At 39.5% G+C, this 12356-nt stretch overlaps 1 protein-coding gene and 1 long non-coding RNA gene across 2 annotated transcripts in view; one reads left to right on the top strand and one right to left on the bottom strand.

Annotated features, from left to right (window-relative positions):
- Positions 1 to 453: 453 nt before the first annotated feature.
- Positions 454 to 7747, top strand: LOC110509858 (barH-like 1 homeobox protein). Its single transcript, XM_021591021.2, has 3 exons — positions 454 to 1715; positions 4813 to 5038; positions 6225 to 7747. Exons 1-3 carry the CDS (start codon positions 1262 to 1264, stop codon positions 6514 to 6516), a joined length of 972 nt encoding a protein of 323 aa, XP_021446696.1. The 5' UTR covers positions 454 to 1261; the 3' UTR covers positions 6517 to 7747.
- Positions 5740 to 12356, bottom strand: part of LOC110509859 — a 31803-nt gene continuing 25186 nt past the window's right edge. Inside the window, exon 4 of the long non-coding RNA XR_002471493.2 lies at positions 5740 to 6559. This is a non-coding gene — a long non-coding RNA (uncharacterized LOC110509859). The remainder of the gene's footprint in view (positions 6560 to 12356) is intronic.

The following is a 12356-nucleotide window of genomic DNA, read 5'->3' as shown; positions in this document are numbered from 1 at the left end:
ATCAAATACACCCTTAATATTTTGTTAGAAAAGTATTTTGATATTTATAAAACAACTCTAACATAGATGGAAAAACAATTAACCTAAATTCTGACTCAATAAATGCAAAGGTAAAAAATTGTCCATAATGCTTTTAAAAAAAAAAGCCTGTTAAGTTTTGACTGAACGAGATGCGAGAGAAAAGTCCTACCAGCTCCACATAATAACCCCATTCATTATAAGCCTCATCAATGATGTAATGAAAGCAAATAGTGGGAAAAAAATATGTAAACAGTTGGATCTGAGTATCCTGGTGAATTCAATGTCTCTTTTAATCAAAGAACGGGAGCGAGGAGGAGGGATGAGTGAGAATGTGGGGGGTCCACTTTCCTCTCCACAAGCCCGTCAGCACCCAAAAAGTCCCCTCAACCAATGAAGTCTTGTCACTGGGGACTCACGTGAACGGGGCGTCCTTAAAAACCTAGCTCCTGAGTTTTCCTCAAGTTTCATCTCTGTGCTTTCGTTCACAGTTATGTCTATTTAACCCGCGTTACCTCTGTGCACGTCTTCTCGACTGCAGCTGCCCACCGGTTTCGAGTCTCTTGTTGCATCTCTATGCTGGCTCAGGATGCCTTTACCTTCCTCTGCCATCGAGCGCCGCACGGGTCACACAAGCGAAACACTTTTTAAGTGACTAACATTTCAGCAATTGTGTCCTCGCGCTGCGTCATTTCCAGGTCTTGAATTATACCTGCAACACTCGCTGCTGTCTCTGTCCGTGGTGCTGAAACGTGGTGCTGAATCGCCAGCCTATTTACCCTGCGCTAATGCCGCTCCACTGCCTCTAATCAATGCAGTTTTTTGTCAATATTTGAAATAAATTGAGAAATAACTGAGAAATCTTACCGACGAGTTTTAATTTCTAAAAAATGTTGTAAAAAATTGGATCCAGAAAAATCAATCAAACTTCCCAACAGAGAATAGCACCAAGCTGCATCGATTTTATGAAGAGTGCTGTACTTAGGACAAAATAGTTGGATGCAGGGTTGATGTAACATCGATAACCTGGAGATTTTGCCATTTTGCCAGCTATAAAATTCAATCAAGAAGAGGAGAAAACATCGTGGATGAATATTTGTGATTTCCGTAACATCTTTGGATTTTCCAGCTGGATAAATTGAGGCAGTCTCATCTCAGCAATCGCCGCTCAACCTGAACTTGCCTCGAATACCAATGATAGTTTGAGTTGAGGCCTCGAAGAACTCAGTTGCGCCGGTAAACAATGGAGGCATCCACCAATGGGTCCAGCTTTGGGATCGACTCTTTACTTTCCCACAGACCTGGAAGTCCGGTCATGTCGAAAGGGGACAGTTTGGTGGGAGAGTGCCGGTCACCGTTGGAGTTCAGCCCGAGGTCAGACCTAGAGAGCGGCTGCTCCTCTCCCCGGTCGCCGAGGAGGGAGTGTGTGGATGAGGCATCGCAGAGGCAAGGTCACGCTATCGGGCTGCCGCTTCATCTCCAACAAGGACAGATCTCCGCCGGGTCACAGCCGCGGACCGTCACCTCTTCCTTTCTGATCAGAGATATTCTAGCTGACTGCAAACCGCTGGCCGCCTGCGCCCCATACTCCAGTAATGGCTTGCCAACTCAAGAAACAGGGCGACTTGCCTCCAAGCTCGCAGAGGACTTCATGGACAAAATCCATAGCAACTCGTCGTCAGACAGCGAATACAAAGGTAAAAGACTGATGTAAACAAACATAATGTTTTAAAATAAATTACACTTAGGTCTATTTATCACATAATTTCAAATTGAATTTTTGTAGGCCTGCTGTTCTGCATTTGTGTGTTAGCTTCATGCAGATATTAGGCTAGCCTGCAGTAGCAGTTGATTTGCTATATCACTGATTTTAACTCTAGAAGTTTTAAAGGTTTTACATTTTGACTCGGAAGACTAGGGAGAAAGTATTGTATCTATGCTTGCACAAAATGAATCCCATCTAATATGTATCTAATCAAATATAAAATGATATGGAATATGATATGTACACTTATGGACTGTAAACCCTATAGAGATGAATCGCTTGGTGAAAGTTTACCAACAATATTATCTTGGACAACAGGAGCTCTATCGGCTATAGTTACAGTTTATATAGGTTAATTGAAAAATAATACACTAGCCTTTTCTTTAAGTATTACGTCCACACTGTTGATATTCTCCAATGATTTGGTGTCAACCCGTTTTTCCTTTCAAACGCATTTGCTTGCATTAGCAGACGTCTTAAAAGCATCTGTTGATGTCAGGGAGGCAAGAGAAAAGCTGGGGAAAATATGACAGGGTCGCCTCCAGATAAATGCCATCAAAGATCTGGCGGTTTCATGTCAGCCGCAACATACATGTCACCTCGATTGTCAGTTGAATGATGCAGCACCTGGATACAACTAAGTCATCCGTTGATAGGCGAGGTCAATTCCTTCTTGCAGGAATTAGTCAATACATACAATACATTTGTTCTTTATTTAACCAGGTAGGCCAGTTGAGAACAAGCTCTCATTTACAACTGCGTCCTGGCCAAGACAAAGCAAAGCAGAAACATTTATCTGATTAACTTATACAACCAAAACACAAAATATATCCACCCCTTAAGAAAATGGTAGATTGCCGTGACAAAAACAGATTATAATAAGGATATATTATTAGTATTCAAATTCTTATTCTTATTGTTATTATTCATTAGACTATTGGTTAATATTAGTCATATTATTTAAGCCCACATGTTATTTATACTATAGTGAACAATGTTATTACATCCATCTTTTATAGCAAGAGTTTAACGTTTTCCTGCAGGTCAATGACTTCACCCCAGTTTACAAAAAGAAACATGAACATGAATAACACATCATTCTACTTTGGATACAGTGTGTGTGTGTGTGTGTGTGTGTGTGACAGATTCTCATTGATATCAACGCAGTCAATTCTGCTCCATAAACCTTGTAGGGACTGGTACGCTGCTTTGATTTCAGCGAATCCGCCTCCTAATATTTTGGGGATTTGATGCAATTTGTCCCAGTGCTAATCAGATTTGTAACGCGCGAGGCCGGCCGGCTCTTTATTTCGCTCTTAACCGCAGCCCTGTGAAGTTTCTCCGGTCGCGGTTGAAAGACTCCCTTCCCTTGTGGCTCAATTAGCCGGATTATTGTGGTTCTTGAGAGACGACTCAACTATTCAGCTAGCAAGAGCTCTCACGTCGTGTAGCCTCTTTTTGGAGAGAAGCGTGGGATGGGGGAGAATGAACTGAACATGGTTTATTACAGTTCAAGACCCAACACAACAGCAAAGTAAAGAATATAACAAATGGGAATCTTACACACAGTACATTGCAGAAACAATGTTTTAAAATGTGCAAACAATAAGGGACATACATTTTTTAGATAGGCTACATCTTCATAAAATCTCTAGGCGCAATGGAGAGTGTCCTAAAGTCCTCCAACATTGGATCACCAAAACTAGGCTATATGAATGTTGAAAAACGTTAAACTTTGAAATATGTCCATTTGTAAATGTAGCTAGGCCTATATTTTGATGAAATCCAAGTCTGTCATGGGTTTATAGGCCTACGTGCCTGTTTAATCAACCTGGTCTCAGGGCATTTTTTAAAACCTTTTTTAAACTAGGCAAGTCAGTTAAGAACAAATTATTATTTTCAATGACAGCCTAGGAACAGATTTTTACCTTGTCAGCTCGGGATTCGATCTTGCAACCTTTCGGTTACTAGTCCAACGCTCTAACAACTGGGCTACCTGCTGCCTGTTTCGCATTATTCTGTACTTAAATCATAGACACTCCATTTAGTATGGTGTGTTACGTTTCCTATGTTACGTTTCGTATGGTTGGTATTAATTTGTTAATGTCCAGCACGCATTTCGTATGATATGTTACGAATTAAAATTCATGTTATATGTTCCGAATTTGCTAAATATACAATATTGTCAGAATTTTCAAAACGTACAATATGTTACGAATATGCAAAACATTGGATATATTATGAATTTTAGCTAGCTCACGAACGTTAGCTAGCTAGCTCGCTAAAGTTAGCTAGGCTAGGGGTTAAGGGAAGGGTTAGGGTTAGCTAACATGCTAAGTAGTCGCAAAGTAGCTAAAAAGCAGTCATTAGTTGAAAAGTTGCTTATTAGCTCAAATGTTATTTGTCTGTTATGAGATTCGAACTCGTAACCTATATGCCCACCCATCCACCCTACTTTAATTTGCCTTAAAACCATCTGTCTTATGTAACCATACCAAAAGTAACAAATCATCCTAAATGGAGTGTTTGCATTTACTTACAGAATAATACGAAATGCTGAGACAAAGTTGGTTTAATGTTCTTGCCCATCAATTTGATAGGCTTTATGAACATTTGAAATATATGTATGTTCTTGTTGTTGAGTGTTTCATGTTTAAGAAATAAGGCCCGATGAGGTGTGGTATATGGCAAATATACCATGGCTAAGGGTTGTTCTTAACACGACGCAATGCGGAGTGCCTGGACACAGCCCTTAGCCGTGGTATATTGGCCATATATCACAAGTCCGAGGTACCTTATTGCTATTATAAAGTGGTTACCAACATAATTAGAGCAGTAAAAATACATGTTTTTTCATACCAGTGGTATACGATCAGATATTCCACAGCTGTCAGCCAATCAGCATTCAGGGCTTGCACCTGCCAGTTTATAATTGTGTATAGTTTACAGACGAAAGAAGCCGTGGTCTCAGAGTGACTCCCTGTTAAAATAAAGGTTAATTAAAATATTTGTCCTATTCTTGTGAGCAGTGAAAGAGGAAGGAGGCCGAGAGATCTCGAGCAGTAGGGACAGTCCGCATCACATTCGGCTGAAGAAACCCAGGAAGGCGCGAACAGCCTTCACCGACCACCAGCTGGCCCAGCTCGAGCGCAGCTTCGAACGGCAGAAGTACCTGAGCGTGCAAGACCGAATGGAGCTGGCTGCTTCCCTCAACCTCACAGACACACAGGTCAAAACCTGGTACCAGAACAGGAGGTAAGCACTGCCACACTTGGTTGCCTTTAGTTTAATTACACGAATTATAACCTATTTAAAAGGACGATAAGTATTTTGATAGTGGGATACAGGCTTAATGGATGAATGCAGTGAGCTCATGCCAAAATAGAATATGTGTGCGCGCGTGCACCTGTCAACTCTTCACCTATAGACAGAATGATTTTCTCATGTCAGTCAGACAAATGTATTTGTCACATATGCATCCAGGTCACATAGATCGATTTTATTTCTCAAAACTTGCAAACTGCATCAATTTCTTCACGATAAAGGAGAAAATTATAACAGAAAAAACATCTTTAAATATTGGCAATTGGGCACTGCATTAAAACTTTGAACAATGTGATTCAAATACCAGGACGGTAGAAATATTTGTTGTTTTTAATAATTTTTGGAGGGGAAAAACAAATGGTTTCCTAATGAAGCTTTGACATTCAGACAGCAAAACGACATTAATAAATATAAAAACACAACACTTTGGTGCATTAATAATCTATCGTTGCATGTCAATGCCATATCAATAATTCACCCACGCTACTACAATTACTCAATTATTATAATTATAAATAATTTACCTAATAGAGGAGTGCTTTTCAATTGACAATCTAAATCTGACAGATTACCCTTCCGCGTGAATACGCGTGACGGGGGAATGATTTAACAGAATAACCGAAGTCCGTCACTGAGAGTAGCCACACTTTGAATCTTTATTTTAAAAATAGTGGAAAACACATTTCCGACGCCATGATGACACCAATACAATCCCAAACCGAAAATTCACCCATTGAATACAGATGTTTCCAATTTACTGAACTTTAATGACTGAAATTAAAATGTGCATTTCAAACCCCACAATGGAAAAGAAAATGTACCTTGTGGTAAGAGAATATGCTACATGTTTTGTTAACGTTTTTACTAACAAGGAAGGCCTACATCCAGTAAGAACAATTTAATTTCGTTGAAATTGAACCACATATCTTATTTGTGCATGCATTTTCAACGGGGTTTCCCCAAATATGTTTTTTTTTACGCATGCAGATGTGATTGAATTCTAAACTATATGATCCGAATCCTTTAATAAAAAGATTTGAATTGTACTTTTCAAACTTATTTAGAACTTTACGATAAGAGTTCCCTTACTAATATCTACTGTTTCTTGTCCGAATAGAACAAAGTGGAAGAGGCAGACAGCGGTTGGACTGGAACTGTTAGCGGAGGCTGGAAATTACTCTGCTCTTCAGAGAATGTTTCCGTCGCCCTATTTCTACCCCCAAAGCCTGATGTCCAACCTGGACCCCGGAGCGGCGCTCTACCTATACAGAGGACCCTCGGCGCCTCCTCCCGCTCTGCAACGACCTCTCGTTCCGCGGATTCTTCTCCACGGTCTGCAGGGGGGTAGTGAACCACCCCCACTCCCCCTTCTCTCCGGTGTGCTTCCCCGGCCAACACAGCAGCGGTGAGACGGCCTCTCCGGATATATGCCATACCTGTCAGTCTGGGACTCTAAACGAGAGAGAAAAAAACGATTCAAACTGGTGACAAAAGATTTCCAACTCACTAAAGTGGACAGGTTTTTACCATACTGAAGTTATTTATTTATAACTTAGGCCTATTTATTTTTCTCTATGTATTTAACTTATATATTTATATTTTTGTTTACCATAAAAATCTTTAGCGTGGGCTACATCAGAAAGGACACGATCGTTTTACAGATACTAGTTGCTGGCACCAAGTCTTATGGCAATGTCACTTTTACTCAGACTTAAGAAATCATAAAATTACTATTATTTTGATTATTAGGCTATGTTGTCAGGATACAATGGAGAGAAAAAAACATGCATAACAAACCAATGTATTGGTCTGTAAACTGAAATGGCATTCCAAATTGAGTTGAATAATTAGAGGAGAGCCAAAGGTATTTCATAACAGTTATTCTTTCTTTCTCTTTCTCTTTACAAAGACCAGTTGACTTTCATTCACTTTTTTACAAAGGCACAACATAAGAATCAGCAGACGTAGACATGTAAAAACGAATATTTTGAATTCTATTTTTTAAAGTATCTTGATTTGAAGATATTTTTATTTCACTCATTTTTTTATTTCCTTCAGATGACAAAGATTCTGTACAAAAACTATAGATTAGCAAGAGCTCAAGGTTTATTCCCTATCATTTCAGAGATAATCAGGGGGGGAACAATGAAAGTCCATGAGATGAATGTATTTAAAAATGTCTAATCATAAGGTTTTTACCTCAAGGCCGAATGATATCAAATACGGAGTCAAAGTAAGAGGTAGGCCTAAATCAATTTACGAAGGCGCAATGTATCCTTGCAAACCCTTCATTTTTGATAAACAAATAATGATTGAAGACTGAGTCGGTTGCCAATTTGGGTCGTGTGCCTGTTGATTTGCTAGGTGTATTAAACAGACGTTGTGCATTACTTACTTACGTTTATTTCATACGAAACCGGTGGAAACCTTGTTAGGCTACTTACTCTCTTTAGTGAAAATGTATATTGCAGATATTCATTTGTGGATTGGTTCTCTTATTTCTGGATCGGTTTTTGTTCCCCTCCCCATGTGTTAGCTAAACGAACCTTTTGTCAAACTGTTCAAACATCTTAAGTCGGCGCTAGAGGGGGATCTACTTTTATATACGTGTAAATAAAGGTATTTCATTTAATAACGTGACTACGTTATATCTTTCAAAACCCACGCATGACAAATACAGGGCCCACATCGATTTTTATTGCAAATGGAATACATGTAGGCTAATCGTCTTCTTCATCACCATCCTCACCTTCGAGTTCAACCAAAGAGCAATGCACTCGTTTGATACACAAAGTAAACTTTTGAAATGAGCATAAGACTTTGGCTGTAGGCATATACTTTTAGTCCTCTATATTATTTTATCAAGGCTATATTTTATAAGCAATCTAATATCTGATTAGTTGTTGTTTTGGGGTTATTCAAGGTCTGGTAAGTGGCGTTTTCTCCCGGAAGTAGAAATGGACAAATGGATTTGGTCCTGCAATCATTGCTCGAGTCAACGGCTCACTTTCCAATTTATCAATAGATTAATTCATGACATTTATCATTAATGACAACCTCATGTTTAGCCAAACTGTACAGCAAAATGACACGGTGACATCGTTTCATATATATAATGCCAGAATGTAATTACAAACAAAGATTATAATTTGGTATATTTCATCATAAAACAACAAAACGTGTTATGTTGAGACAAAGGAGAGTCAAGGTATAACTAACCTGTGATAAATATGCCTGATAAAATCGAATTAAGGTTCGTATAATTATATTAGAAACACCGTGTTTGAATACTTTTTAACATGTCTGTCAAACACTCCCTCAACCCCCCTCACTATTTGTTTAATGTCATGTATTTAATTTGTCGAACCTAAAAATGTTCATAAAGAATGTCACCGCCAGAGCAAGGAACATTAACCAACTTAACCTTTAAAACACGCCTAGATATTTATCCAACGCTTTGGAGTGGTGAGAGTTCAATTTGAGACATTTTATTCTGCCTTGATATCTAAAACGTTTGCCTATCTTATAAGTTATGACTAGAAATGTATTTTGGTAGGCTATATATTTGATATGAATAAATACAGATGGATTTCAACGTTCATCCACCTTGGCTTAGGCTCATAGTTCTGCCAAACGTTACATTAATGGGAATATGTATATAATAAAACACACAACGACAATTAAAACACACACGCCATGCCTCAAACGTTGAGTCGGTTAAATCTAACATAGGTCTAATAAATCATGGAAATATGCTGCTACGGATTCGAGCAATTGCATCGAGCGTCAATCATTGGCAAAAGAGGTCAATTTATTCAGCTAGGCTAGCACATGTTGCAAATAGGCTAATACACTAGACCTATACCCTACACTACATTAATAATTCAATTTCATTAGTTTTCCATAAACAATATGAAGACGAAATATTAATGTAAGGCTAAGTGTGCAATTGTTTAAGTGCCTTAAATGATCCCATTTGGAAATTGATTGCTTCCATGCCTCTTTCTTGAGAGTGTTTGTGATGTGCTCTTTGCCAAACGGCTCCAACAGCTGGTGACCGGGCGACGCTGACTGTGGGCCGGATCAGCGTTGGGACATCTGGTCAGCGGCTCGGCAGTGCCTCTGCTCCACCAACCCCACCCTCCACCCCAACCTCACTCCCAATAGGAGTCTAACTTTAAACCAACCAAAATATCAGACTATAAAGCACAGGGTTAGGGAGTTTAGTCTGACAGAGTTGGCCAATAGGATATTAACGATTAGACCAAATACTTTATTAGCTTTTGATTGAAAGTCGATAATAGTCACTGCTCGCATGGCACATGTTCTCCCTTCTCCCATTGACCACCAGCGAATCACTCCATAAAACATCACACTGACTGACTTTGACTAATTGACACATTTATAGTGCGTACATTTGCTATAGCCTAACTGAGAAATAGTAGCCTTTAAAGGCTACACATCACACCGTGGTTGGTTGGGACTTGAAAAAAAGGGAGAGGAAAACCTGTAGCAAATTCCCACCTTCCCACCAAAAAATCTAATTAGAAGTATATCATAAGGATCCATGACTGATTCAAATAACGATGACCCCCCTCAACATTTATGAAAAGGGTTATTCTTGCGAAGTGCGCAGCTGATTACAGGGAAAGCTCCCTGTCTTGCTGGATGACGCTGATATTTTTGCATGTGAAAGGATACGTGCAAATCCCTCGGCTCTTGCCGCGGTTTGTCCCCGGCTCAGGGTTAATGAAGTGCGGATAGAGTCTCGTTGAGCTCCCGACAAACAAAAACACAACACGAGGAGGCTTAGACTCAGAGGATCAGTGACTCTGATTAAACTCATTGACTCAGAATAAAAACCAAACAAAACAACCTTCAGAGGAAATTAAGAGTCAATCAAAGCGCAATTTGCGTTGTAGAGTGGGCGATAGTCTTTTTTCACAGTGCCTTTTCAATCAGTATTTTATCTGTAGATTTGGTTACTACTGCAGACTTTTAAAATCAACAGGCAACGTTATTTAATCCAGAGGAATCCTCAGAGAATGGAAAAATCGATAAATACCAAATGATACAGAATAGCATATTTAGCTTTTCTTACAAACAGTTCTAATAAAATACTTGAGGCTGTTTCTCCTATTTAGCAACTGCATATCCAATTGAATTTCAAATTATGAACTATTTTGTGATGTATTTATTTAATAGTGAATAATTATAAAGTCTTATTGTAACTTAATATCCACAACCTTTAAAAAATCAAGTTAAGTTTCCCATATTTGTTAGAAAACGAAAATAATAGGCTACTTGCAATAGTGATTGAACCAAATTAAGCTTACATGTAGGCCATGAACATAGGCTGTACTGTTGCAGTGAAAAATAAATTCCCACTATACCCATAGACTTATAATAATGGAGTTAAAGATAATACGTAAGCATTTGTCATTACTATTTGATATAAAAAAAGACCGACAACCAGTAATACTGCATGACAATATCACACTGGATACTATTGAACATTTGCAACTAAGCTGTGTATGAAGTGTAAAGGTGAACACATACAGTGAGCTGCAAAATTATTGGGGTAGTGAAACGTTTTTGTTATTTTGGCCCAACGGAACTTTAGATTTTAAATTATACAATTTTACCACGATTACGGATAATCCGAAATGAATCATGAATAATGATGAGTGAGACATGTACAGAGGCATAAATATCATACCCACCGAAAAATGCTAACCTCCCACGTTATTGTAATAGTGAGAGGTTAGCATGTCTTGGGGGTATGATATTCACGCATCTGTAACTTTCTCATTATTCACGATTCATTCAGGACTATCCGTAATCATGGTAGCATCCGCATTAACGTAGAAGTGCTTAGAAATATATTCTTATTTACAATAAAAAAGAGACTCCAAAATGACACAATACACAATCCTGATCGGTTGCATCACCGCCTGGTATGACAACTGCTCCGCCTCCGACCGCAATGCACTACAGCGGGTAGTGCGTACGGCCCAGTACATCACTGGGGCCAAGCTTCCTGACATCCAGGACCTATATACTAGGTGGTGTCAGAGGAAGGCCCAAAAAAGTGCAAAAGATTCCAGTCACCCAAGTTATAGAATGTTCTCTCTGTACCGAAGCGCCACGTCTAGGACCAATTAATCAAATGGCCACCCGGACTATTTACATTGACCCCCACCTCCAACAAGTTTGTAGAGTCACAAGCTTGATGTAAACATTGCATGCTAGGAATATGAGACCAAATATTAAACATTGGACTACTTTATTACACATAAATTAATTTGTCCAAATACTTTTGGCCCCCTAAAATGATGGGACTATGGGAGAGTGCTATAATTTCTAAAACGGTTCACCCAATTTGGATGAATATTAAAGCTGACAGTCTGCACTGTATCATTATGTGTTCCTGTCCCAATACTGTTGGAACTCACCGTATATCCATTCAGTATGGTGGGTTAGGGGGAAAAATGACAGGTTCAACCAGGTTGGTCATCACTTCATGGGTGGGGGTGAACCAAGGAAAAACAGCCCCTAACCATGGCTCTCTCACCCCATCATTCTGTAGGCCCGTCATTCTCTCTCACACAAACAAAGTCAAGAACAACACACGTTATTCTACCATATCATTGGGTAGGATGGGAGAGGGGACAGAAAAGAGAAAAATACCAAGAATTTGTATTCTGGCACATTGAAAGATAAACATTTAGTAGAGAAGATTGAAATATCAGTCGAAACTGGCGAGAGTGAAGGAGTCAGGGGAAAAAACAGTAAGTCATTCCTGTGGCAAAGTCAGGGTTAGCAAATCCTCTTGTGGCCCAAGTTATGAGGCAGAGAGAGGAGGAAGAAAAGCTTTGCCATGCAGAGAGGAGATAACCCCGCTAATAATTTCCCTGATAAAACTGGGAGAACTACAAACATGGGTCAGGGGCGCAGAGATTGACATACCAATCTCAGCAAATAATGAAAGCTTAAGCTTCCCGCTTCCCTCTCAGAGCTGAAGGAGAAGAGAAGAGAGAAGGGAAGATGAATGAAATCAGGACTAACAGATGAAGAGGTGGCGCCTCCTGTTCAAGGCATGCCCCCCAGTCAGTGATTACTGCCATGTACCCCCAGCAGGGAGGCAGTGTAAGCCACACAGGCATCACATGACACAGAGATTATCTAATCAATAAATTGTGGTGTTAGGGCCGGCCTGAGCTCCTGTCTACCGCAGAGATCCCTAAGC

This window comes from Oncorhynchus mykiss, chromosome Y (genome assembly GCF_013265735.2).
Source record: "Oncorhynchus mykiss isolate Arlee chromosome Y, USDA_OmykA_1.1, whole genome shotgun sequence".
NCBI classification, from domain to species: Eukaryota; Metazoa; Chordata; class Actinopteri; order Salmoniformes; family Salmonidae; genus Oncorhynchus; species Oncorhynchus mykiss.
Note: the sequence above shows the minus strand (reverse complement) of the source record. Positions and strands in the feature narration are given on the sequence as shown.

Coding starts and splice junctions, on each gene's coding strand:
- LOC110509858 (XM_021591021.2), top strand. CDS start 1,262: ATGGAGGCATCCACCAATGGGTCCAGCTTTGGGATCGACTCTTTACTT. Junction 1,716..4,812: donor GTCAGACAGCGAATACAAAG/GTAAAAGACTGA, acceptor TCTTGTGAGCAG/TGAAAGAGGAAGGAGGCCGA. Junction 5,039..6,224: donor ACCTGGTACCAGAACAGGAG/GTAAGCACTGCC, acceptor TTGTCCGAATAG/AACAAAGTGGAAGAGGCAGA.